Raw genomic sequence first — 27,717 nt, 5'->3', positions numbered from 1 at the left:
AAAAACTAAGGTATATATAAGAGGGTATATATAAGGGTCTCTCAACATCTTGGTCAGCCTTCTTGATCTTTTCCTTCACCTTGAAGCATGTGGTCATCCTTTTCACTTTGGAGCTTCAAGCCATGTGGTCCTGCTGTCCACCATTAAACCATCTTTCCTAACAGCATCCATGTTTCCAGTGTCTTTTTCTCTGAATCCAGAAGGATATTTCTTCCAACACAAGAAAGATACATACCCAAAAATATATGTTGGGTCACATTTGTTCTAAGTGATTTTTTTTTTTTTTTGCAGAAAGAAACAGAATTGATTAAATGCATTTGTCAATAGAGTATTAGAGCATTTGTAAAGCATTTCTCTATAAAAACAGATTTAAGAAACTAATCGCTTAGGTTACATTAAAGGTTTATTATATTGCATTGAAAATTGATATAAAAAATGGCTGTTTTTTATATGCTTTTTTGAACATAGCTTTGGCTTGTTCGTTCAATAGATCAGACCAGCATGGCAGAAAATGCATGGCTTTTCACCTGCATCAAATTTGAACCTGTCTTGAGGTTGTAGCCCCAACAGCTCTACTCCAACCAATTCTCTTCCCTAAGACTTCGCTCTGGCATGTGTGCTCTTTCCAGAGCATTATTCCCGATTGCAATGAAGTCAGGAATTTCCCGTTGGTGTAGTTTAGATTTCTGGGGGTAAAAATTATCTTCAGCTTGCAAGACAGAAGTGGATGCTTTTGAAGTCTTCTGCAGTGACATCTAGAAGATCAGATCAGATCAAACAGGGCCTGAAAGACCCCGAGTGAGCAAGGTTTTATGGACACCAGAGTAACTCAAGAAAGCGAGAATTGAAACAGGATACAATATGCACTGAAGACAGAAAGCTGCATTGCCTTTGGTGAAAACATCCTTCTGCAGTACTATGGAGCAGATTTTATTTATTTATTTGTTTATTTGTTTATTTGTTTGTTTGTTGGTCAATTGCTTACAAGATAATAGGTATAAGTAAAAACATAGTTATGAGTACATGGATACATATAAGAAAAAGAAAATATAAAAGAAACAATAGGACAGGGACGGTAGGCACGTTGGTGCGCTTATGCACGCCCCCTAAAGACCTCTTAGGAAAGGGGTGAGGTCAATAGTAGACAGTCTAAGGTTAAAGTTTTTGGGGTTTGGGGAAGAAACCACAGAGTCAGGTAGAGTATTCCAGACATTGACCACTCTGTTGCTGAAGTCGTATTTCCTGAAGTCAAGTTTGATGCGATTAACCTTGAGTTTGTATCTATTGTTTGCACTTGTGTTGTTATGGTTGAAGCTGAAGTATTCATGGACGTTCTCAACATTCTTGGTTTTCTCACCAGGGAATAAGATTCCCTTCCCAGTTAATATATGTGCCATGATCTTTCTCAGAGAGACGGCCAAGGGTGTTCAGAATAGCTTGCAAACTCTGCTCTGTTGTCAGTGGGGGTGATCCCTGGGGAAAAAATAGACAAAGGATAAAAGAGATTCATGGTGCAAAAAATAACATCTACAAGGCCAGGTAACATAAAGTGGCAGTGAATTATTTAACAGCCATGAAATCAAAACAGAAGATCAGTCCTGAAAGAGATTCTATCTGGATTCCATTCTCCAACTGTTTAAAAATTTTATTTTTTTTAAAAGCAGTAGAAAAAAAAAACACCAAGCCATCTGCATTTCCCATCAATTATTTATGGCAACTGTGCAATGAAATTTTTGTCCAGAAGCAGATTTCAGTTTTCAGGATGCAGCAAACTTTGCATTATTCCTTTGCATTACTCCAGTGTTAGCTGATATGATAGGGTTGTTAGAGTTGTGCAGAATTGTTGATCTGGGAAATGCAATATTCTGAAGAATTCTGAAATATTTCCTTTGGGGCCATGACATTACTGGGGTGGTTTGGTGGTTTCAGTAAATAAATTTTCCAAATTTCAAATAGTTCAAGGTGTTTCACCCAGAGTGTTCCAATGAAACAAGCTTTTTTGTGGTGTAGAAAGTTAGCACCCACCCCACTCCTAGAAGAATGGAATATTTTGAGAAATATTTAAAAAGCAGAATATTATATTTCCCTGGATGAGAAATGGAGAAACAGGTTCTTGGAAAACAGCCCCCACCTGTCTCAATAGCCCTCAGCAGATATCAGCAGAGATAGCGAGATAGCTAGTCTATTCCTAAGCAAATACCCTCACCCCAGATCCAACAAGGATAGGAATTGCCCAAAGCCCCTTCATTGCATCATCTCAGTTGCACCACCCCCAGCAAGCTTTCACCAAACTTAGCTCAGACAAACTCCTAGGGTTTGTCCATGGCCCCATGGAGGTCAGACAACAGCCAACAGAATATATGTTCTTGCACAGGAACAGGAAGTCCAAGTGCAAAGCCCAAGATAATGTATAAATACCCCCCTCTCTCAACTCCATGTGGTCAGTTGCACCAGAACCATGGGCTTGATGGTCCTGCTTCACCGTTAAACCATTTTTCCAGTTAACCTCCCTGTTTCCACTGTCTTTCTCCTGGCTTGGAGCTGAACCAGATGGATATTTTTTCCAACAGGGGTCTGAAGTACCCCTGGAAACCTTAGGAATGCTTCCAATTCAGAGATCATTCCCCCCCTCCGCCCCCAGGAGAAACAGCAGGTGGTATGGCGTGATCCAGTGGGAACAAAACATTTCAGAAATCTTCAGAAGGTTCCACTCCTAATCCGATGAATCTTGCCCTCACTTGTTTTCTGATTGTTAAACGGAGCTTGTGTTTTTTTTCTCCAGTTCATTTACCAGTTTGTTTCCCATGTCAGTCTGCACCCACCCAGGGTGCAATGTAACGCACAGGATCTCATCTTTGGCAAAGTGCATGGACTGGCATCGAGTCAGCATGTTCAGAGCCGACTGAGAAGGAGACAAAAGAAGGAGGAAATCAATGAGTGGTTCATCTGAGGATTCAGGGATGCCAGCCCTTTCACGGGTAGCTTCTGTAACTGAAAGTCTACCTTGGTCAATACGTTGAACACCCCACAAAGGCCTGCAAAAGATAAGAACATTAACGTATCGGTAAAGATATGCTATCATCTCCTCCCACTTGTTCCTCCCAGGTATGACTCACTTCTTCTCCTCCCTCAATCCTGTTGGCAGTGGTTCCATATTGATTGACAGAAGGAATGTCTTTTCAGGGCCTTAGGGGAACCTGCTAAGTAGACATTCTCTGTCCATGTTTGATGAAAGGTATTACACCTGGAAAGCTTAAGGCTCCTCCTAACCTCATATTTTTTGATAGACACCCCGGAGTATTTTCAGCACTCTCAAAGTCCTGCTTGTTGAGTTGACCATCTCCTCCTTGGCAGGAGGGAGGGAGGGAGGGAGGAGGGAGAAAGGAAGAATTTTCACACCTGTGAGCTATGACAATTTATAAAAAATTTCCAATATTTTGCTTTTACCTTAAGAAAACTTTCCTACTATCTACTAATTACAATAGCACTTAAGATTTATATACTGCTCCATAGTGCTTTACTGACAAGGTTCTTTGAGAGGTTTACAGTGTAAGCATATTGTACCAGGAATCTGTGTTCTCATTTTAATGTGTTTGTTACAGTGCTTTACAAATACTAAGTGTGCCTGACATTTATATCAAGTTTAAGGCACTCATTGCTCTATTTGTTGCACTGTTTTCTCAATTCTTAAGGAGGGAAAACATGCAAACGGTTCATATCTTTTCATGTTCTGCTTTGGAATGTGGGAGTTTGGAAAGGTTTTCCTGTGGGCCATGAAGTCCCCTTTCAGGACCTCTCTTTAGAAACAACAAGTTGGATATTGCTTGTTTCTTACAAAAAACACATGGTTGAATTGCATCCAGTCTCCCGCCTCCACTTACACTGACAGAAGCTCCTTGCCAAAACTACGGTCACAAGCCACAGTCATCCCCCTCTTCAAAAAGGGAGACCCCAGCCTAGTTGAAAATTACAGACCAATCTCCTTATGCTGCGTCACCTGTAAAGTCATGGAATCAATTATTAGCCAATCCATCATCCTCCACTTAGAGACAAACAACCTACTCTCTAATAAACAATTTGGTTTCAGAAAAAAACTATCCTGTAATCTGCAACTCTTACACTGCAAAAACATATGGACTACACAACTCGATCAGGGCAAAGCAATAGACACAACCTACATAGACTTCTGTAAAGCCTTTGATTCAGTGGTATACAACAAACCACTCCTAAAACTAAAATCTTACCGTATCTCTGGACACCTGCATGACTGGATAGAAGCATTCCTGTCAAACAGACAACAAATGGTCAAAATTGGGAACGTCCTGTCAAATTCTGTACCTGTCAACAGTGGTGTCCCCCAAGACAGTGTCCTAGGACCAATTCTCTTCATACTCTACATAAATGACCTCTGTGATCGTATTAAGAGCAACTGCGTCCTCTTCGCTGATGATGTAAAGCTATTCAACACCACAGACAATACTGCTACCCTTCAAAAAGACCTCGACTATGTATCAGAATGGTCAAGCAAATGGCAACTTCAAATCTCAACAAACAAATGCTCCGTCTTACATATTGGCAAAAAAAATCAGAAAATAAAATACAGGCTGAATAGTCAAGAACTTGTTGATGATCCAAACTCTGTCAAGGACCTTGGAGTACTCATCTCTAATGATCTAAGTGCTAGAGCCCACTGTAACTACATAGCCAAAAAGGCATTAAGAGTTGTTAACCTAATCCTACGTAGCTTTTTCTCTGGTAATTTTACACTACTAACTAGAGCATACAAAATTTTTGCTAGACCAATACTTGAATTCAGCTCATTAGTCTGGAACCCACATTACGTATCTGATATTAACACAATTGAGAAAGTCCAGAAATATTTCACAAGAAGAGTTCTCCACTCCGCTACTCATTGTAGAATACCTTATGTAGAATACCTTATGAAATTGTAGACCTAGAAAACCTTGAATTACGCCGTCTTCAGTCTGATCTAAGTATGGTATATAAAATCATACATTGCAATGTCCTACCTGTCAATGAATATTTCAGCTTCAACCATAACAATACAAGAGCAAACAATAGATACAAACTCAAGACAAACTGCACCAAACTTGATTGCAGGAAAGATGACTTCAGCAACCGAGTGGTCAATGTCTGGAATACTCTACCTGACTCTATGGTTTCTTCCCCAAATCCCAAAAACTTTAACCTTAGACTGTCTACTATTGACCTCACCCCTATCCTAAAGAGGTTTGTAGGGGGCATACATAAGCGCACAAACGTGCCTACCATCCCTGTCCTATTGTTTGTTTTAATTTTTTTATTTTTCTTATATGCATCCATGTATTCATAACTATGTTTTTACTTATACCTATTATCTTGTAAGCAATTGACAAACCAAATTAAAAAAAAAAAATAGAAGGCAAAACTCTAAGTTGCTAATGTGAGTTTTCCTTCCTCGGGGCCAGTGATGGGATTCAAATTTTTTAACACTTGGTTCTGTGGGCGTGGCTTAGTTGGTGGGCATGGCTTGGTTGGTGGGCGTGGCTAGTTGGTAATGTGACTGGGGTGGTGAGGGCAGGTGGCCACATGACTGGCAAACCAAATACAAGTGGTCCTCACTTAATGGCCCGGACCAGCTCTCCCCACTGCTGTTCGCCCCTGCGGCTGTCCATGTGGTGAATCGGGGCATCCAGGCTCTGCTTCCCGCAGCCACCAATCAGCTGTTCTGGACTTGATCCAGGGGCGCCTTTGCTAAAACTCTCTCTCGTTCTCCTGGCAAAAGCGGTGGCTCCGCGTATTCTCCAGTGACCTGTTTTCTCTCCCTTACTGCTCTAGCTGGGAGAGCGAGAGAGTCTTTCGCAGCACGGCAAAATTTAGCTTTGGGTCCTGCAAGTCCAGCTCTCGTCGGGAAGTGGCTCCAGGCAGCAGAAAGGAAAAGGATTCAACCTGTCTGCTTCTCTGCCACCAGGAGCCGTTTCCCGATGAGAGCTGGACTTGCAGGACCCAAAGCTAAATTTTGCCATGCCGCGAAAGACTCTCTCGCTCTCCCAGCTAGAGCAGCAAAGGAAAGAAGCAGCTGCTGGCCCAGAGACCACATGAAGCCTCTCCACGTGTCCTGTGGCCACCTGGTCTCAGCGGCAGCGGCAAAAGGCAAGTGGGGGGGAGGTGAAAGGCTAATGGCGATGGCAGCAAAAGGCAAGCGGGGGGACAGATACACAACTGGGGCTTGTTTGTAGAGCCTGACTCACCGATAGTGAAGGCAGGCAGCAATGATGGGCGGGCAAAGATGGCGGCCAAGTGGCCTGGGAGTCAGGACTCAACCAGGACTGGGAGCAGTGGTGGCAGGTAGGTGACCGGGGCTTGTAGAGCCTCACTCACCCAGGGAGATCAGATCAGGTAGGGCTGCAGAGGAAGGCAGGCAGTGACAGCGGGCGGGCGAAGGCAGGCTGCATGCCGCGATGGCACACAGGCAAGATAAGGAGTGATGGGGCAGGGCAGGGAGGAGCGGGCAGGGCAGGGCAGGGCCAGCCAGTGGCATGATTTGCCAGTTCTCCGAACTGTGCAGAATTATAAAAAAAATGGTTCGCCTGAACCGGTCTGAACCAGTAGAATCTTACCCTGGCTCCGTGGTGTTCCCATGTCCAGGATTTCCTGTAACTGAAGGTGAAATTGAAATTCGTACCCTTAACACAGGGGTGGGCAAACTACGGCCCGGGGGCCACATCCGGCCCGTTGGTCTTTTTAATCCGGCCTGCCAAAGATTGGTACAGAATTAAGGTTTGATGTGAACGATTGAATGATTGCATTCATTTGATTCTGACTTGTAATGACAGGCATTTCGACACCAGGTGGCGGCCCGTCTGTCAAATTTTAAAAGTCAATGAGGCCCCCGAGCCAAAAAGTTTGCCCACCCCTGCTTTAACACTAATCATAGCAAAAGCCCTTTTCCGCTAGCTTGTGCATACCTTGCTGCAACGATAAGAGATGAGCTCATTCATATGCCAGGCAAAGAGGTTTGTCATGGAGCCGCACTCGCTAGTTATGTTGAGGATCGCTGCTTTGCTGCAGCTCATGCCTTTCTGGGGGCTTTTTTGGGATGCTCTCCTTAGCAAGGGAAGGAAGGCCTGGAGGAGGGAAGGGGGGGAAAAAAAACAGACAAATGAAGGGCGCCAACATATCTCTTCACCAATGAAAATCCACGATGCAAAGATTCAGCGGCTCCCCAATAAATGTCAGAAGAAATCGAAGGGATCCACCCCACCTTCCTCTCTGTTCCAACCAACCCGATCTTTTCGTCCTCACTATATCCGCAGCCTATCAAATATCTCTTGATTGTGCAATTATGAGGCAATTCTTTTGAAAAAAAAAAATCATGTGTTTATGCCCTGTTTAGGGGCTCCTGGTTTAGCTTTTTAATCTCACAATTGTGTGAGGTAGGAGTTTTCCTTAGTCCAGGACAAAATCCAAACTATCTAATAGCTGTTCTGCAGAATCCATCCATCCAAGTAGCCGATTTTCCCTCATAAAAGGACAATATATTATCCTTACCTGACTGACGATCATGGGCCCAATGACATTGGTTTTGTATACGTCCGACATGTTTTCAGGTGTTTCTGTCTCTACTGTGCTCAGTTTTAAAATCCCTGCATTGTTAACCAGCAGGTTCAATCCAGCCCCCTTGAGATGTTCTGTGACTTTGGCTGCAGCAGCCTTAACACTGCATGGATCATTTGTGTCTACAGGATGAAAAATAAATATGCATTATCCCATATCTGGCTTTGTGCACCAGTTCGGTCCTACTGAATTCCTTGATATTTTGCTGAATTTTTTTTTAAGGGGAGATTAATTTTATTACTGAGTGGTAATAATCAGGAGGCTGTGAGTTCAATCATAGGTGGAGGCAGATATTTCTCTCTCTGGCACACTGGGAATGTATCTGCTGAGGAAAAAACTCCACACTGGTGACAGGAGAGGCATCGGGTGTAGAGTTGTAATTGCAGGAATGTTCCTATCTCGGAGGGCAAACCTCAGATAAAGAATGTTTCCAAGCAAATACAACTCAGGCAAACAAAGTCACTAATCTAAAGGAGGATTAGAGAGAGGAAGTAAGCCTATGTTAGACTTTAACTAGAGATAATTAATTGTGTTAATTACTATGCTAAACAGTAACGAAAGTTAAGCAGTAACCAAAGTTAACCAATGATGGAGGATAACTAAAAATGTGTATAAATGCAAGACTAGACTCCAATAAAGATCATCATGATTCAGTTGATCATGATCAAATACCTCGACTGCCTCATCATTACAACAATCTGCCCAGTAAACATTCCTTCCTACAAGGTATTATGGGGGTGTTAAAATAGGATGATGATGTTTAGTCTCATTACTGCCAGGAAAAGTGCTTGTTTGATCATTTTTGAAATATTCATTGATGGGAATCCAATAAGGAATTTATGTAGCCAAGAGGAAACCTTGCATGAAGCCATGGCTTATTTAAGCCAGGTTCTACTGAGAAACCCACTCTGGTGTGCCAGCTGATCTGGTTTAAGTTAGTGTTGAAGAATACATCCATAAATGGTTTATGTAGACCATGGAGGTCATACAGAAAGTTGCCTATCTTATCACCAGGAAAATTTACTTGGATATGTCTGATATCCACTTTTTCTCCTTCCTTCAATTTTAATGTTACATCACTTAGTTAACACAGACGTATGTGTTGTGGCTCCGATTCCCGAGCCTGTGCTGTTAGAGGAAGAGGACTCGGAAGATGAGGAGGAGAAACTGGGAATGCCTTCCTCTCCAGGACCTTCTCTCTGGCAATGCCTTCCTCCATGATGATGCCTCAGGTTTCATCAGATAACCGAGAGCCTGAGATTAATCAGGAGGAAGGGATATCGGAGCAGCCCCTGACAGGGAGTAAAGAGGAAGAGTGTTGGCTCGATCCTAAGTAGCATCGTAGGGAGAAACGTGAGCAGCAACGTAGGAGTCGTGGGAGGGTCAGAGAGTGAGCTGAGTCATTGAGCCACACCCCACAGGGGATAAAAGTGGGTGTGTTGTCGGCTGGAACTTGTACGGGACAAAGTTTGCTCTTACTTCAGGTTTTTCTTTGTGAATGATTTTTGTGGTCTGCCTTCTAATTTTCTGTAAGTAGCTTTTTACTTATTATCAGTTCGGACTTGGCAGGCAGAGCGTGTTGGAATGCCAAGGACATTATTAGTTCCAAAGAATTAACTCTGTGAAGTCTGAGCCAGCTTGCCTGTCTGTGTTTGTGTGAGTTTGTACTCTTTCATCTTTTAAGAAGAAAGGTGAGACAGAACATGTATGCATATTACATTTTTGTTGGTTTGGTGACTCCAGCAACAGAGTGGTCAATGCCTGGAATGCACTACCTGACTCTGTTGTTATATCCTCTAACCCCCACTCCTTTAACCTCAAACTAACCACTATTGACTTCACCCCATTCCTAAGAGGTCTGTAAGAAGCGTGCATAAGTGCACCATCGGGCCTACTGTGCCTGTCTTATTGTGCCCATTTATTCATACCTATTTCCTGTATTCTTACTCATGTTTATACTTAGACCTATTATCTTGTAAGCGATCGACAAATCAAATAAATAAAAATAAATATAAATAAATAAATAAATGAAATAACTCTAGAAAGTCATTTAAAAGATTAGAAAGATACAGCACCTGTGTGCTCATTATTCAATGTTGGAATGTACCAAGTTTATGCTTGAATATTAATTATCCAGTACATCTACTTAGCAAAATATTTGTTTCATTGTTTGGTAGGAGAGCCAACAGCATTCCTAGATTTTTGCCTAAACAATTCATTATAATTTACATTCAACTTTATATGCTGCCCATCCACTTTCCACAGTGGCTCTGGGTAGTTTATAATATTTGTAACTCATGATTTACAGCTTAACATATCATACACGCCTATTAAATTGCAATTCACCCAATAAATCATTATCAAACAAGCGTGAGTTATTGCAGTAAGAGAACCACACCGATTTAATACACACAGGTTATAAACTGTATCCATTTGGCAATGGAAAATATTAGCAGAAGCAAAGAAGATTAAATGACTTAACTGATGACGTGAGGACTTTACATGAAGTAGGGGATACAGACATGTCGTACAGAGAGTTATGTGACTCAGATGAGACTGAATGGCTAAAACCACAATGGTTCCAACCTTGTGTTAATAAAATGTTGCACATAATATCCCCGCTAAGGCAAAAGCTGGTACTGCTAGTCTTAACAATTGGGGCAAGAATGGTAGTAAAATAGGGCAAAACTCACTTAACAAATGTCTCACTTAACAACAGATATGTTGGGTTCAATTCAGAGGTGGTATTCAGCAGGTTCTGACCAGTTCTGGACAACCGGTAGCGGAAATTTTGAGTAGTTTGGAGAACCAGCAAATCCCACCTCCGACTGGAGATTTTATAGTATCCTTCCCCTGCCACGCCCACCAAGCCACACCCACAGAACTGATGGTCAAAAAATTTGAATCCCACCATTGGATCAATTGTGGTTACAAGTCAAGCACTACCTGCACCAATGGTAAGGCAAGGCAACATTTATCTGCTCTGAGGGAATTAATGCTTCCTTAACATGATCTACTACTGTGTTGGCTGACTTTGAGCATTTTCCCTCTCAGCTAAACAGCCAAGGCAATTTTCAGGACACGTACCCAATGTGATGATGACAATTTGTGGATGTTCAGCAACCAAATTCTTCAGATCCTGAAAGGAAAAAAAAATCCAAAAACTTAGCCTGGAGCAGCACATTTTGCAAATGGTTTATTTGAAATGGGATAAGAATTAAAAACAAAAGGTGATGAAATCTGACACAGGTTCTTAACATTTGCGAAGATGCAGCCATTGCATGTATCTTCCAATCCATTGATAGGAGAAATTAGTCTCCCCATTATTCACCTCTCCCGAATTCTGCAAAATAGAAGCATCCTAAAAACATTTCAAATATAACGAGCGTTCATTTAATAAACACTGGTATATCTTTATCTCTAAACTTGCCTGCACTGTTACCACCTCGTGGGAGACAAGCAAATTTCCGTTAAAGAAAAAAAATCTTTGTTCTTCCCACCAAGGGCTGAAGGCACCTCGGGCCTCACCTGAGCACCAGATCCAGCTGAGTCCCGGCAAGTGGCAAAGATCCATTTTGGAGGGTTGCTCTTCTTTGCCAGCTGCTTGACCAGCTCCAAGCCAAGTCCGCGATTGGAACCGGTCACCAGAATGCTCTGTGGATTTAGTTGTTCCATCTCTCTTGCCAGCCCAGGCTGACTAAGAAGCGACTTTTATGCGCTCCTTCACGTGGTCTCACGTGTCAGTTCATTCATAGTCACTCTGTTCAGGTTGCAACATTTGCAAACATTTTGTCTGAAAGAAATTAGGAAATGGAGGTTTTTTTGCAAATGACCTGGAGATTTTGCCTAATCTTGCAGCGCAGCAAATTCCTTCCTTTCTTTTTTCCCAATTCTAACCAGGTATTTGTTTCTCTTTTGCTAAGTTCAGTGGGAATGTTTTTATTGAAAGAATATCTTATCTGTTATATATTTGAATTTTGAATACTACATTGTGATTGGCCCGTGAGACGGGAGATTCAAAGAGCCGTCATTGGCCGCGAGCCATCAGCAGCCGCTATAAGAGAGGCTACCGTGGCTCCGCGGCAGGGCAGTTTTGCACAGACTAATAAAAAGAGTTGAAGTCACACTGGTCTCGAGTCGATCTTTCCTGCGACTTAACACTGGCGATGAAGGTGGGATACTGAGACAAAGGAGACCAGTTGAGCACGTGGCAACGAGAACCGAGCAAAGACGAAATGGCCGGCAGCAAGTCGCCACTTGCACCGTTCAATCCAGTGATGGAGGACTGGGACTCTTACATCGACAGATTCCTCATGTTCCTAGAGAGCAATGAGTTACAGGGGATATCCGAAAACAGGAAGAGAGCCATTTTCCTAACCCACTGTGGGCCCACAGTCTTCAAGATGGCCAAAGCGTTGGCAAAGCCCCAGGATGTGAAGCAAATGGCGTGGCCAGATTTGGACAGAGCGCTGCGAGCCCATTATGTGCCAACTGTCTCAAGCCTCATCTGGAGGCACAAGTTTTACAAGCGAGACCAAAGGGAAGGTGAGAGCATAGGAGATTTCGTTGCGGCTCTAAGAGACATTGGCGGAGCATGCAAATTTCTCAATATGGACGAGGCCATGAGGGACCGCGTGGTCCTCGGACTCAGAGATTTCGCCTTACAGAGCCTGTTACTGACCAGACCCAACATAACAGTAACCGAGGCTATGGAAGAAGCTACCGCAGCTGAAGCAGCGCAGAAATCAGCAGCCACCATGCGGAAAATGAATAGAGCAACACAGGAAGCTCTAAAAGACCCTAGCCCAGCCCAAGACAAGAAGCCAGAGGAAACTCAAAAGGCCACCACCACAACACACCATGAGGACATCGAATCCCTGTCCGAAACCGATGAGGAGGAAGAAGAGATCAATAGACTCCAATCGGAAAAAAGCAGACGAGACCGAAGAGAGCAGAAATCAGAATTCCGTTGTGCCGGTTGCGGAGGGGACCACCCACGTTCCTTTCCCTCCTTTCAAATCTTGTTTTCATCAGTTGGAACAGAAAGAAGTTGCTAGTGTAAAGTTTGGGTATAACTTAAGATCATGATGTGCCAAAAATGAACTTAAGCAGAGACTTTGAAGAACAAAATCCAACTTTTATTGATCAATAAAAGAGTAAGACCTCTCCTCACATACACACAAGATAGATAAGTGAGGAAAGTTACAAAACATATACAGCAAGTAGAGTCTTCTTATACTTTTAAAATCCTTACAAGTAGAGTAACTGCATTGTAAAACACTCTAACTTAGATTTACATCTTTCTTGCAAAAGACAAATGTCCTTCTGGTATTGTTTATCTTTCATTATCTCTTCTCCTATTGTCCTGCTAATTGATCACTTATGAGGGCTATTAACAGCATACTTCAAAAGTGTGGATATCTCCGGATGGAGCAATTTGCATGCCCATAGAAGTACATTTCATTCTCAGGGGTGTGAAACATAAACCAGAGGGATTCAGATTGATTTAGGTGGGGTAATCATGTGTCTCAATAGGAGAGGGGTGTAACTGATTGCATTTGTTATTACTAGGTTTACAACACGTGAAAGGTTAAAGAAATATTTTCCACAACAGCAAGCTAAGAAATGCCTATAGAGTAACTCTCTACTTAATGCTATAATATATATTTTTTTCTTTATTTATTACCCTTACACTAGCTTAGACCCTAACAAACCATATTGTGCTCAACCCAGTTCAATCTCATTGAGTCCTAGCTGGTCCCCAATCTCTCCACACCAGTTATATAAGTTAACTTGGCTCCAGTCTTTGGTTCTTTGGACAGGAGAAAGGGGGAAAAAGATGATTGGCCATCACCCAAAGGCTCAGGTCATATTCTACTGCGTTAAGTGTGTGGAGAGGGATTGATTTTTGGCATTTTCAATGGTGAATGTTTACTCATCTAAAGGATATTTGCTTCCCGCCCTGAAAAAAAAGCTTATAAACAAGTTGGTAAATCCATTTAAACAAACAAACCAGGTCTTGTTTGAAAACCTCAGGGAATGAAGCCATGGATGAGACATTTACCCTGCTTTCTCCATAACAGGCTGCATTTTAGGATTCAGGTTTAATGAAATAAGATGCTTCTTGGTTCACAATAAATAATAGGGTGTATGGTTTCGTAACGTTGAATGTCTATTGATCTGTTTGTCTGCCTCCCAACCTGAAAAATCAGTGCAACTGGGGAGGGAAAGCTGCCTGCTCTTTGTGTAGAAAAGGATTTAGACATTCAAACCATGGGTTGTTGCAGTGGTGGGCTTCAAATTTTTTTTACTTCATTCAGGGAATTGCTGCTTCCAACCAGTTGCTAAACCAACACAAACTCTTTTTTTTACTTCATTCAGGGAATTGCTGCTTCCAACCAGTTGCTAAACCAACACAAACTCTTTTTTTTACTTCATTCAGGGAATTGCTGCTTCCAACCAGTTGCTAAACCAACACAAACTCTTAGATCTCCAACTTCTTAAAGAGAGAACTCAGGGGGAAAAAAACCCACTTTGGGTTGCTCACAATTGATTTTGACTTCTCAGTATTAAATCTATTCATTCTTTCTTTCTATATAATATTTATACATTGTCAATTCTAAGTGCACAGAATTAAAATTACATTTTGATTATAATAAAAGACAATGTCCTAAACACAATGCTATGGGGACTACAATTAATTTGGCTGCTTGTCGTAAACTTTTGAATGTCTAAATTTTAGCAATTTTAGCGTAAATCATACTTTCTAGGAAAAAAATAACATTATCAAAAGCATGATCTGTCTTTCATCTCTCTTGTCTAAAATGGACTCTTTACATAAAGTCAGATAAACAGTTCACCTATTTAACAATGTTTGTCCCCCACCTCCTGCAGAAATAAAGTTGTCCAAAATACCAGTTAGAATCTATTTTCAGAATTATTTTGAAACAGTCTAAGATGGACCTGTTAGAGCAGGGCTGCCAAACTCCCGGCCCATGGTAAGGATGCTTCATGCGCTGGCCACACCCACGCCCATTTTAGAAAAGGGGGGGGCAGTCCGGATACATCATGTGATGCAGCCATGATGACATGAGTTTGACACCCCTGCATTAGACCTAGCCTGGTGGGATGTGATGAAGAAGTGGATCTCCTGGAGGGATTGCTGTGCAATGGAGAGGAGTTAAGAAGGGACAGATATTGTCTGTGAGAGAAAGAGGGTGAAGACAGAGCCTCCTTAATAGTTCATAGAGTATATTGTACACCAAGGGTCTTCAAACTTGGCAAGTGTAAGACTTGTGTACTTCAACTTCCAGAATTCCTGAGCTAACATGACTGGAGGAGGAATTCTGGGAGTTGAAGTCTACAAGTCTTAAAGCTCTCAAGTTTGAAGACCCCTGTTGTAGACTTACACAGTTGAGTCCTCAGTCTGACAAGATTTTTCTTTTCCCTATAGGTATGAAACAATAAAAAAAAACTCAGTTTGGAAGAATTGCCACATGTCATTCTTAGATTTAAGCCTGACAAACAGCAAGAATCTGAATTTCAGTGGATAATGTGATAGCAAGAGAGAACTTCTAGCAAGCCATTCAGGTCAGTGTCTATGAAGTAAATAGTACATAAACATATTTCTTCTACGGAGGGCGGGGGAGTCACATTGAATAAGGAGACAGTATGTATTGGTCTTCAAAAGCAGTGTTGCTCAACTTCGGCCCCAGAATTCCCCAGCCAGCAAGATTAAGAGGTCAAGCTGCCAAGGTAGTTTAGATGCTTATTGACATCACAGGTAACCATCTCCTCAAATTATTGCAACCAGACGAATGAAGAAAGATCCAGCCTTGTAAACTAAGAGTTAAATTGGATCTTAAAGGTCATAGCTTTGTTGTGGTTTATGTAATCTTTTGTTCCTCCGTTAATACATCTAATTAGAGAAGTTTCTTTAAGTGTACTTAGATGTCAACAACTTGGTATGTAAGTTTAGATCTTGATCTTAGATCTGATCTTAGATCAGTTTTGAACATGAATGTGCTTATGGACTCCTCCCTCCAAGCTCCTTGCTTCACCTGAGTAGCAGTTTTGAATTAGTCTTGCCAAAAAGGTGAAACATTTTGTGAGGAGGAAAGCTATCTATACTATTGACTTTGCAAAAGCACATGCTGTATGTAAGTTGATCATACCTGGTCTATAAAGGGCTATATGACCACTAGAGGGCAACAAAGGGAATTCTTCAGAATCTTTTTGCTGCCAACCCGTGGTTGTCTAGATTTTTGCAGCCCTGATATGATCAATCTAATTTATAATGTGCTCATAAATTTCCAAATGTGCCCAGAGGCCTAAACGCAATGAATACAGCATGCCAATCTCAGAGTTTTTTGGCAGTAATACCCAAAATGTGACAATTTATATTTCACTTTGTTATTATATAAACTCAACTTCTGGCAAGCAGCGCAGAAAAAAATCAGAATTGTTTCATAACTAGCATTAAAGACAGGCAACACATCCTAAGGCTATTACCCAAAATGATTTAACCCAGCACTCTGACATCTGGTTCAAACAAAAGACAGGCTCTATCTTTTGAATGTCTCTCTGGTATATTTTCCAGATGCTGTTTTTCTAAATGTTTTATTTTTTCTTACACCAAGCTGGTGTGCTTTGGATTAAACAAATCTCCATGCATTTTCGATTAATATCCTTCACCTGGCATTATGTTATCTTCCCTTTCTTAGGATGGCTGCCAGTTTTGTATATTCTGAACATATAAGTGATGGTTTATTTTCTTCTCTCACTGAAACAGCTTTTGGAAACATAAAACCTTTCTGGCTCAAGCTATAATTTGTTAAAGGAATATCTGTGTGAAAGAACACATTACACAACTACAAATAAAGCCTTCCCCCACCTTTTCTTTTTGCCTTTTCTTTTTGCAATCTGGATTGATTCAATGGCCTTGTGCTATTCCAGTTGAAATGATTAATACAGATGAGATGATTCCAGTCCAGTCTCATGACTTTAGCCTCCAGGGCAGGTAAAAAAGAAGAGGAACCAGCCATAACAATTTGGGGACAAAAGTCCATTTAATCAACAAATAACACCAGATAAATATTCACATTGGCCCAAGTGAGAAGTTTGTCCTGTTCCTCAAACAAGAAGCCTGTTGTTGTTCACCATGGAAGAGTTTTCCCTTCCCAGCTCAGAAAAGTGCCACTGTCCTTCTCACGAAGATGACCCAGAAGTTTTAGCATGGCTGCTACACTTGATTCCGGTGTTATTGGAGCCTAGAGAAACGAGAATAATATTTACACTGAGTAAAAACAAAATGAGACAGGTGGCCTCTTTAAGAACATTTCTCATTATCCACAACTAAGCTCTTCTAGGTACTCTCTGTTTTATTTGTTTGTTTGTTTGTTTGTCAAACATGTACAAGATAGCAGTTATAAGTATGAACATAAACATGAACAAAGGGAGTAACTACAGATACATGGGGAGAGTAAGAGAGGGACGGTAGGCATGCTGGTGCGCTGATGCACGCCCCCTTTAAGGACTTCTTAGGAATAGGGTGAGGTCCACGGTGGAGGTGGAGGTTGAAGCTGTGAGGGTTTGAGGCTGTAACAATGAAGGCAGGTAGAGCATTCCAGGCAGGGGTGGGATTCAAATTTCTTAACAACCGGTTCTGTGGGCGTGGCCTAATTTGTGGGTGTGGTCATGTGACTGGCTGGGTATGCCTTGTATGTAAATATTATAAATATTTATGTAAATATTGAATTTTTTATTTAAAAAAAGAGCAACTTTTACCCAAAATCAGGCAAAGCTGGCAGGCAGATTGAGTTGCTTGCAGAATCACAGATTCACTCAGAGAGCTATGTTTCTGCAATCGGCTACCTGAGTCTCCACTGAAAAATAGAAGCTTCAATCCTAAGGAAAGTTCAACTCTGCTTTTAGATTAGCTAGAAAGCAAGAAATCCAACGATTTCCTGCTTTTTAGCTAATCTAAATCTCCTGGCACAGCAGAAGAGTTGATAGCGGGGGGGGGGCGGGGGGAGGAAAAATAGCAACTTACCAAACGCGGGAAAGTTTGTTTGATGGTGTGCATGCCAGGTAAGGAGTGAGTGGGTGGGCAGGGGAGGGGCCATCCAGTAGCGTGATTTGCCAGTTCTCCGAACTGCACAGAATCGTAACAACCGGTTCTATAGAACTGGTCCGACCAGGTAGAATCCCACCCCTGATTCCAGGTGTTGACCAGTCTGTTGCTAAAGTCATATTTTCTGCAATTGGGTTTGAAGCGGTTTTCCTTGAGTTTGTATCGATTGTTTGCCCCCGTGTATTATTGTGGTTGAGGCTGAAGAAGTATTCTGGTGTCTTGCCTGTCCGTGTGGGTGGGAGCAGTCTGAGAGATTCTTTGGTTGGACTATTTATTAATGGCTCTTTGGTAGTGTCCTGACTGGGGTATTGCTTACTTGGTCTGAAATTAACCCTGAAGTTCATCTGAGAGCTGATTACTGGTGGAGAAGAAGTGCTGTAGTGTTTTTCTCTTTGGGGCTGGTTGATGGTCTCTTTTGTTGTCAATGTGTCTATTGTTGCCTGATTTATCAGAGCGCCAGGCTTCTAGAAATTCCCTGGCATTTTTGGATTTGACCTGGTCTAGGATTGTCCCGTTTTTCCCACCACTCAGATCAGCATAGATTGACTCCAAGGTCAACTCCAGACCAACCATCAAGTAAGCAATACCCCAATCAGGAAACTGCCAAAGAGCCATCAGTAAACAGCCCAACCAAAGAACCTCTAAGGCTGCCCTCATCCACACAGACAGGCAAGACACCAGAATAAAAACTGACAGCAAACTGCACTCCTTCTCACCAGCAAAGCCCATGGGGGTAAACCAGAATAATTTAATCACCGTGTTACTAATTTAAGAACTTCTGAGATTCACTTAACAATGGTGGCATGGAAAGTCGTAAAATGGGGTGAAACTCACTTAACAAATTTAGCAGCATAAATGCTGAGCTCAATTGTGTTTGTAAGTTCAGGGCTACCTGTATAAAGAATAATCCCTCTTTCTATATTTGAGCATCGGATGGAGATACCAGATGAGATTGGACATCTGACGGGGAAGCCAAAGCAGGAGCTTTAATATTGGAGTTTTTAGAACTTCAAATGTTCAGCTTTGTCCCATTCTGAACACCTGCAAACTAGGATGTGATATGAAGCATGAAGGGAAATTAAACTCCAATCTATGGGCAATAGGTCTTCGGCAGCTGTCACCCACAAAAAACAGTGTCCATGCCCAAGCAAATTACCACCAAATTGTTCAGTGCTGGAGGCAAACAGATAACAGATAATCAGAGTTGGAAGGGATCTTGTAGGTCATCTAGTCCAACCCTCTGCCCAAGCGGGAGATCCTACACCATTTCTGACAAATGGCAGTCCAATCTCTTCTTGAAAGTCTCAAGTGACGGCGCTCCCACAACTTCCGAGGGCAACTTCTGTTCCATTAGTTGATTGTTTCTCACTGTCAGAAAGTTTATCTCCTTATTTTCAGGTTGAATTTCTCCTTGTTCAGTTTCCATCCATTGTTCCTTGTCTACCCTTTCCTCTCTGTGGCAGCCCCTCAAATATTGGAACAACTTTCCTTCACTTCTTCTACATTTTTCAGGAGATCCAGCTACAGTTCCACCCAAGTGAAAACTTATAAATGAATTAAACGGGCTTATGGTACTTCTCTTTTGGATTTGGGCCAATTTATATTATATGCTCTGGGTCATGGTTGGTTATCAGCCCCAAATTTCCCCCCCCAAAGGTAGGAATGAGTTTCCAGAACACACACAAAAAACCTACCAGGTTGCCTCCCATGTCTGTGAGGACCCATCCTGGATGCAGTGAGACGCACAGAATTTCATCATTGCTAAATGCCAGTGATTGGCACCGTGTCAGCATATTCAGAGCAGCCTAGAACAGAGATGTGCCAGGAGCGGGGAATTGCATCAAGCAGACTCCATGAGCAAGAGAAAAATGCATTTTTTAAAATCATTTGAATGCCAGAAATCTTTGTATTTTATTCCGTGTGAGTTTGGAGTTTGATTTTGGATAGAGGGCAGGGCAGGACAGGGAAGGGCAGGGCAGGACAGGGAAGGGAAGGGAAGGGAAGGGCAGGAACGGAAAGGAAAGGAAGGAAAGGAAAGGAAAGGAAAGGAAAGGAAAGGAAAGGAAAGGAAAGGAAAGGAAAGGAAAGGAAAGGAAAGGAAAGGAAGGGAAGGAAAGGAAAGGAAAGGAAGGGAAAAGGGAAGGGAAGGGAAAGAAGAGAAGGGAAGGAAGGAAAGGAAAGGAAGGAAAAGAAAGGAAAGGAAAGGGGAAGGGAAGGGAAGGGAAGGGAAAGGAAAGGAAAGGAAAGGAAAGGAAAGGAAAGGAAAGGAAAGGAATGAGGAGAGGAGAGGAGAGATTTTCCACAAATAAATGGAACATGAGACAGGAAAGTGACAGGTATTACATTAACATAATAATCCCTGGATTCTCTTTTTGATGCTTCTTTGAAAACGAATGTTGGCTTCTTCAGGATTCAATAACATACCTCTGAATTCTTTTATGTTTGCCAATATATGCTAATGCATCATTTACCCCGTAAACGCCATTTCTAAAAACAGGATCAGTATCCTAAAGTACAGGTAATCCTCATTTATGGACCATTCAGTGATGTCGGTGAATGAAAAGTAACTTTGTCACCAATCTTTGCATTGATGAACCCTTGTGGCCTGTAAAACTAAGGAGAGCCGAACTAAAGTCACAGACCTGGTCACGGTTTTAACTTAGCAACTGCTTCACTTAACAACTGAGTTGCTGGTCTCGACTTGCTGGTCAGTAACTGAGGGTTTACCTGCACAGAGTTATTTTAATTATTTTCCACGCCTTGCACCAATGTGTATTTACTACCTTGCTACAACGGTAAGGAAGAACCTGCCCGTACTCCCACAGGTAAACGTCCGTGATGGAGCCTGCATAACTGGACATGTTGACAATGCAGGCTTTGCTGCAGCTCATACCTTTTATGGGACTGTCCTGAGACGCTTTCCTCAGCAAAGGCAGAAATGCCTAGAAAAGACAAGACAGAACTTAGGGCAACCACCTTATTCATAGGCTGGAAGCCAGGGAACCCTGAATTGTTGCTAAATATCCATTCCCAGCATCTATCAGCATTAGGGATTGTCATTTTGCAGTATCCAGGTGGACTCAGCCTTCCATCCTTCTGAGGCTGTAAAACGAGGACCCAGATTATTGGGGGCAATAGAGAAGGATGTAAAAGCACCCTGAAGTGGTATAGAACAGTGATGGCATTCTACCGGTTCAGCCCGGTTCTGCAGAGCCGGTAGCAGCGATGAGTACCAGAGACCAAACTGGTTCTTTCCATAGCTCTGCTGTTGGGCCCACCTGCCCACCCGGGCTGCCATACTCACCTTTATCCACTGAATTTGAAGTGTATCTGCTTTCCACAGCACAGAAGAGTGCTACGTGGCAGCTGATGAAGCGACCGAGATTGTGCAGGCTTGCAGGAGGTGAGGTGGAACGCCTCTGTGCCTGTGCAAAGTGTGCGTTTGGCATGCTCACGCGCCCACCAAGTCACACCCACCGAACCAGTGGTGAAAATATTTGAATCCCACCACTGGTATAGAAGTCTCAGAATAGAATAGAATTCCGTATTGGCCAAGTGTGATTGGACACACAAGGAATTTGTCTCCGGTGCATAAGCTCTCAGTGTACATACAAGCAATAAGGGATAAATCATGATCAAGTCGGGGGTGTCAAACTCAAGGCCCATGGGACGGATTCAGCCCAATGGGTGCTTAGAACTGGCACACGGGACCACCCTAGAAATGGCAAAACTACGGCCCAGGATGCCTCTGCCAGTGAAAACAGAGGTCCTACGAGATTCTCCCAAGCTCCATTTTTGCTGACAGAGAGTTGCAGGAGGATATTGCAGCTGAAAATGGAGCTCGGGAGCCTGTTTTCTCGGCCACAGCGCTCGGGCCACCCCTGACACAAGTGACATCGAGCTGGCCATGCTCACCTTGGACCCTGCCCCCACCACCCCTCACCCCGAGATCAAACACCTCAATGCAATCAAGTTTGACACCCCTGGTCTAAGTCATAAGTGCCATTGCTAGTGCTCTATCTGCAGAACTAAGGATTCACCCTAGGAAATCGATGGCCATCTCCTCCCATTGCAAAATCTATGGTCTAAAAACAAACCAGAGTCCAACAATTACTCAGGAAAGATCTGGGTTTTTTTTTTTAATTTCATTTGATGGTTTCAGTAACGGCAACTCCCCACGCTTAAAAGCTGTATCTTTGGAAGTTCTTCCTCTTAATATTTGGCCTTGTACTTTCTTTGGCTGGAAAAGGCACACTGTTATTCTCTTCCAACACCACCACCCCAGGAAGCCCTGTCAATCAGTGATATTCTGTTTCTGAACATCGGCAGTAGGAAGAAATGGTTCGAAGAGGAAAAGAGGAGGAGGAGGACAAAGAGGTGCTTCCGCTAGCACTAGCAATAGCCCTTAGATTTATATACCGCTTCACAGTACTTTCCAGCCCTCTCTAAGTGGTTTATACGCAGCCCCTTGCCCCCAACAATCTGGGACCTCATTTTACCCAGCTCATGAAGGATGGAAGGAGTCAACCTTGAGCCTGGTGGGATTTGAACTGCCCAATTGCAGACAGCCTGCAGGCAGCAGAAGTAGCCTGCAGGACCTCACGCTAACCACTGTGCCACCGTAGCTCATAACTACCTGGCTAATCAACATGGGCCCAATGACGTTGGTTTTGTAGACCTCGGCCATGTCTTCGGGTGTTTGAGAGTTGACTTTGGTATCATGGGAGGCAATTGCTGCATTGTTGATCAGCAGGTTCAGCCCAGTTCCATTCAGCCGCTCTGTGACCATCGCTACAGCCGCCTCGATACTGAATGGATCGGTAATGTCTACGGGAACAAGGAGAAAGTCCAGGTGATGCCTTGATTGACAGATGAAACTTTCTGCTGCTGACATTTCATAAGTGAGTTTTGCCCCATTTTGGGGACCTTTCTTGCGACTGTTGTTAAGCGAATCACCACAGCTGCTGTATTAGTCACACAGTTGTTAAGTGACTCTGGCTTCCCCATTGACTAATGGTTGTAAGTGTGAAAAAAAATGGTCATAATTCACTTTTTTCAGTGCCATTGTCAGGATTCTGGCAGTTACTCCAATTAAATCATGAGCCTTGAGCCACACTCCCAAAACTAAAAAAGATTTACTTGAAGGTAACATTCTACGTCCGGCATTTACCTGGGCGTAGCCAACTCCGAGATACATGATTCGCTGTCACCCTTGATCCTGCTTTCCCCACCACCCCTCTGGGTGTATAGCCAAGAGTCATCAATCATAGCCAAGAGTCATCAATCATGCTCTCCAACTAGATTTTTGCACTGGCAGAAGCTTCAGTCATCTAATCAGTGTTTGAAGAAAATATGAATGGAATGTACTTTCAATTCCACACTGCCGCCTGCTCTTTGAAACTCCCCCGCTTCTTTCTGTTGTCAACTATAAAATGTATATACAAAATGTTTTATGAGTTGACAGCCATTGTAATTTTGAACAGTCACTAAATAAACTGCTGTAAGCCGAGGGGTATATAAGGAAGTTATAAGTCGAGGACTACCTGTATAGTAAGAGACATATTATATCGGTTTCCAGGGTTAAATATTTCATTGCTACTAGTTCAACAAATGATCCGAATCCTTCTCTGGAAATTGAACTCAATGGTGGAAATGAAGTTTGCATGGATAGTGATAGGGTACCGGCGTCTTTCCCTGGATATCGTCAGGGTCAGTCACTTACTCAGTGGGATGATCACAATTTCCTGGTGCTGAGCAGCCAAATTCCTCAAATCCTGAAAGATAGGAAAACCAGAGATTTAGGAAACACCTCCCAGCTGATGGGCTGATTCCTACATCTCACTACCCTTGGCATTCAGACAGTGGTGGGATTAAAAAAAAAAAATTACTACTGGTTCTGTGGGTGTGGCTTGGTGGGCGTGGCAGGGGAAGGATACTGCAAAATCCCCATTCCCTCCCCACCCCAATTACCTGCTTTCCAGCTCTTTTCTCCTGTGCAGGGCAACCAAAGAAGACCCAGCCGATCAGCTGGGACTCAGGAGGCAGAGAGGTGATATCTGCTGAACTACTCCAAATTTCCGCTACCGGTTCTCCAGAACTGGTTAGAACCAGCTGAATACCACCTCTGCATTCAGACATCTCTCAAACTATTTTTAAATGCTGTGCTTTGCTCATCCTTGGCACGCTGTAGAAACCCTCTCAATTTGAGCTGTCTCAGTTCGGAAGTAGTGTTGTTTTTTTCCCAAGGAAGGTTTTTGCCATATTAACAATCTGCAACACCTCATAAACGATGATGATGGAGATGACACAGCCCTGAGCAAGGATTTGCCCGGTTCCTATTGTACCCTTCTTAAATGCTGCAGTCTGTATTTCCATTTTATTTTGGATTGCAGGAGAAATCGAAATCTTGGCTTTTGCAGAAGGGAATGGCCAGATCATACCTGGCTGACACTTTTGAAGGGTGGGCCAAGTCTCACTCTTTTGAAGAAGCCCTAGAGAGTTGGGGTCTCTAACCTTAGCAACTTTAAGATTTGTGGACTTCAACTCCCAGAATTCTAGGAGTTGAAGTCCACAAGTCTTAAAGTTGCCAAGGTTGGAGACCCCTGCCATGGAGCACTGGGTTTACCAATCTTTTGGAAAGAGTTTGGCCACTTTTCTCATCTACCCTGAATAAGACCTTACTCTGTAGTGGCCTTCTGAAAGGTACTATATCGAGCTTCTGAAACACAGGTAAACCCATGTTCAAAAAACAGTTTGGCTAATGAGTCACTGGAATGGTGGACAGATGGAGGATGAAGCAGGAGAGAAATTAAAAACAAAATAAAGTGAAGATGCATTTTAAAAGTATACATAATTGTGGGAGAGGAGAATTCCTAATGGCTCTTAAGAAGGAAAGATCCATATCCTATAAATGTATTACTAGCTCAATCATTGAATATTTTAGTCAAATCCTGAGTTTGCACCACATAGATTTAGCCTGCTCCATCTTATTTTTACAATATAAAGATAATTTAAAAATCAACAGCAAACACAGATCCTGAATCTTATTCTTTGATGTGTGGGCTTTGTTTTCAGTAAGGAAGAATGATTCTCTTAGGTATCTCAAGGTCTTCAATGGAGCTGTTTGTCATCAAATGACAACCCCCCCCCCCCTTTTTTTTAACTGTATTTGTCATCACATTTCCATCTTTAGTAACTATCACCAAATCTTCATTATGGTCATAGGCCAGTGGGGTACAGTCAATGTTGAACAACTATGTTTCCCCCAAAAGTTATATAATCTATTAAACTATTCATATTTATTAAATTTAAAACAGAGATACACACACACACACACACACACACACACACACACACACAAGATCTTTATGGGAACATGATCAAATGCTATGAATCAAATTTCTTACATTGTCAATACAGAAGATAAAGTCGAATATCTGATATTCACTTCCAATTTTCTAGCACCCCTTGAGGCATCCAAAGGCAAACTTAATCTTGGAACTAATTGGTTGGATCAATACTTTGGATAAAAGGCAATAAAATTTGTGTGTGAAAACGTGACTCCCAAGAGTTATGCCAGTATTTGGCTTCCTGCCTGCGGCTCTGATTTCAATGTTAAACAATTGTTAAAGATTGTGAGTCAACTTCTCTCTCATAACTGACCTCACCCTAAGACATACCTGGGTACGTGGTCCCTCTGGATCCCTGCATGTTGCAAAGATCCATTGTGGTGGGTTGCTTTTCTTGGCCAATTGTTTGATCATCTCCAGACCAATGCCCCGATTAGATCCTGTCACTAGGACACTGCATAGATTCAGCCCTTCCATATTTCCTTGCTAGCCAGCCAATCTAGAACAACTCTGGAATCTACACCTTTACAAACTACTTGTCTCTGTCTCACGGTTCCAAGTATTTGCAAACACCTAATCTTATATAATGCTCATGGTACAGTGAAGAGGAAGAGATAACCAATTAAGTCGGTGCAACGCCTTGATTTAATAAATGGGTAACCTTTGGACATTTCAGAGTTCCTCCTACAGGCTTGCAAATTTCCTGACTGAGCAATAGTATCTGAGACCTCCCTACTTTCCATGCGCCCTTTTAAAAGTTGCCACAAAAGATAAACAGGGAATTGGGGACAAAAAGGAGGAGATACGAACACAGAGACAAATGCAAGCAACAGTTATTCGATGTGAACACCTTAACTAAAGAATAAGCCTTGGTTACCAACCACAACACTTGGATCATTTAAAAAAAAAGTGAAAAGTAAACCAACTCTGTTATGGTGTGAGGTGATATATGTATATAACGAGGGAGAGCCTCCCCCTAAACTCAGGGTGGAAAAGTTTGAAACAAAAGATTCAGTTACTCAGTTGCACAATATTTGCTCAGTGTGCAGATCTTTAAGGTTCAAAGTGTTGCCCTTCTCTATTAAAGCTAGAGAAAGAGTCACAGCATAGTACCTGCCCAGTGTCATTTTTACATTTTTTTTATTTCCATATAAACATTCCAACTTCCATTCAACGTGTCATCTGATTACAAGTATTTCTGTGCAGTAACCATCAACATTTACAACAATATACATTACTTTGATATTGACTTTCTAGTCTCACAACCGTCATATTGCAAATAATAAAACTTTCCATTCCTCCCTCTTAACCTATCTTCTAGTAAAAATATAGTGATAATATTAAACACGGTGAGCTTAATAATCATACCAATTACAATCATCATACCGTTTACATCTCTATCTTAACGTATTTTCTATCATTCACTTGTCTCCTTCTTTCATTTCTAACTTCCATTTTTCTCCTCTAACCATCGATAGAGTAATTCCCATATTATTCAGTTTTCATCATCATCATCTTCATCATCCCTAGCCACTTTTATTGTTTATCCACCTTCTCTTCAGGGGTGGGATTCTACTTGGTTGGACTGGTTCTATAGAACCGGTTGTTATGATTCTACCCAGTTCGGAGAACCGACAAATTGCACCACTGGCTGGCCTGCCCCTTCCATCCCCCGGCCACTCACTCCTTACCTGGTATGCACACCATCAAACTTGCCTGCGTTCGGTAAGTTGCTATTTTCCCTTTATTTTCTCCGACCATCAGCTGTTCTGTTGTGCCAGGAGATTTAGATTAGCTAGAAAGCAGGAAATCATTGGATTTCTTGCAATTTAGTTAATCTAAAAGCAGAGCTGAGCCTTCTAGGACTGAAGTTTCTGTTTTTCAGTGCACACTCAGGTAGCCGATTGCAGAATCATAAATCTCTAAGTGAATCTGTGATTCTGTGAGCAACTCAATCTGCCTGCCTGCTTTGTTTGATTTTGGGTAAAAGTTGCTCTTTTTTTATAAAAAAAATCCAATATTTACATAAATATTTATAATATTTACATACAAGCCATGCCCACCCAGTCACATGATCACCAAGCCACACCCACAAATTAGGCCACACTCACAGAACTAGTGTTATAAGAAATTTGAATCCCACCGCTGCTTCTCTTCCATCACAGGTAAAACTCTTTCAATACAGGGTAGTCCTCAACTTGTGACCACAACGGAGTCCAGAATTCCTCTTGCTAAGCAAGACAGCTATTGAGTTTTGCCCCGTTGGATGACTTTTCTTGTCGCGGTGGTTAAGTGAACCACTGCCATTGTTAAGTGAATTACAGCGGTTCATAAGTCAGTCATCTGGTTGTTAAGTGAATCTGGTTTCCCTGTGGACTTCGCTTGTCAGGAAGTCACAAAAGGGGAATCACATGATCTTGGACTCCGTCATAAATATGAACCAGCTGGCAAGCATCTGAATGAAAATGACAGGACCAGCATCTGTCATAAATACATGCCAGTTTTGATCACATGACCACAGGGATTAAGCGTGAGAAATCGTCATAAGCACAACTGGGATTCAGCCAGTTCTCACCGGTTTGCCCGAACCGTTAGTTAATTGCTTATGCAGTTCTGAGA

At 42.3% G+C, this 27,717-nt stretch overlaps 2 protein-coding genes and 1 long non-coding RNA gene across 6 annotated transcripts; 1 reads left to right on the top strand and 2 right to left on the bottom strand.

Moving 5' to 3' along the window:
• Positions 1 to 385: 385 nt before the first annotated feature.
• On the bottom strand, positions 386 to 11,299 carry LOC113448322 (uncharacterized). 3 transcript variants are annotated; one of them, XM_087940632.1, is made up of 6 exons: positions 11,146 to 11,299; positions 10,705 to 10,756; positions 7,552 to 7,739; positions 6,969 to 7,127; positions 2,739 to 2,902; positions 386 to 1,473 (listed from the first exon to the last, which is right to left on the bottom strand). In XM_087940632.1, the coding sequence occupies exons 1-5, from the start codon at positions 11,290 to 11,292 to the stop codon at positions 2,753 to 2,755; spliced, it is 696 nt and encodes a 231-aa protein (XP_087796758.1). In that variant the 5' UTR covers positions 11,293 to 11,299; the 3' UTR covers positions 386 to 1,473; positions 2,739 to 2,752. The 3 variants fall into 3 exon arrangements, with proteins under 3 accessions (XP_087796758.1, XP_087796757.1, XP_087796759.1); XM_087940631.1 differs by having other exon boundaries at positions 2,792 to 2,902; XM_087940633.1 differs by lacking the exon at positions 2,739 to 2,902.
• LOC148124838 (uncharacterized) lies at positions 9,044 to 16,504 on the top strand. Its single transcript, XR_015744962.1, has 3 exons — positions 9,044 to 9,146; positions 15,071 to 15,207; positions 16,341 to 16,504. It is a non-coding gene; the product is annotated as an uncharacterized LOC148124838 (long non-coding RNA).
• A 162-nt stretch (positions 16,505 to 16,666) lies between these two features.
• LOC113448369 (uncharacterized) lies at positions 16,667 to 25,655 on the bottom strand. 2 transcript variants are annotated; one of them, XR_015744961.1, is made up of 6 exons: positions 25,429 to 25,655; positions 23,472 to 23,523; positions 22,386 to 22,576; positions 20,533 to 20,691; positions 17,090 to 19,554; positions 16,667 to 16,992 (listed from the first exon to the last, which is right to left on the bottom strand). XR_015744961.1 is itself a non-coding variant. In XM_026719027.2 (6 exons), the coding sequence occupies exons 1-6, from the start codon at positions 25,573 to 25,575 to the stop codon at positions 16,773 to 16,775; spliced, it is 774 nt and encodes a 257-aa protein (XP_026574812.2). In that variant the 5' UTR covers positions 25,576 to 25,655; the 3' UTR covers positions 16,667 to 16,772. The 2 variants fall into 2 exon arrangements, 1 of the variants encoding a protein (XP_026574812.2); XM_026719027.2 differs by having other exon boundaries at positions 16,667 to 16,886; positions 19,444 to 19,554.
• Between the last annotated feature and the right edge of the window lie 2,062 nt (positions 25,656 to 27,717).

The sequence above is a fragment of the Pseudonaja textilis genome, chromosome 11 (assembly GCF_049901715.1).
Source record: "Pseudonaja textilis isolate UNSWEBS1 chromosome 11, rPseTex1.2, whole genome shotgun sequence".
Lineage (NCBI taxonomy): Eukaryota > Metazoa > Chordata > Lepidosauria > Squamata > Elapidae > Pseudonaja > Pseudonaja textilis.
Note: the sequence above shows the minus strand (reverse complement) of the source record. Positions and strands in the feature narration are given on the sequence as shown.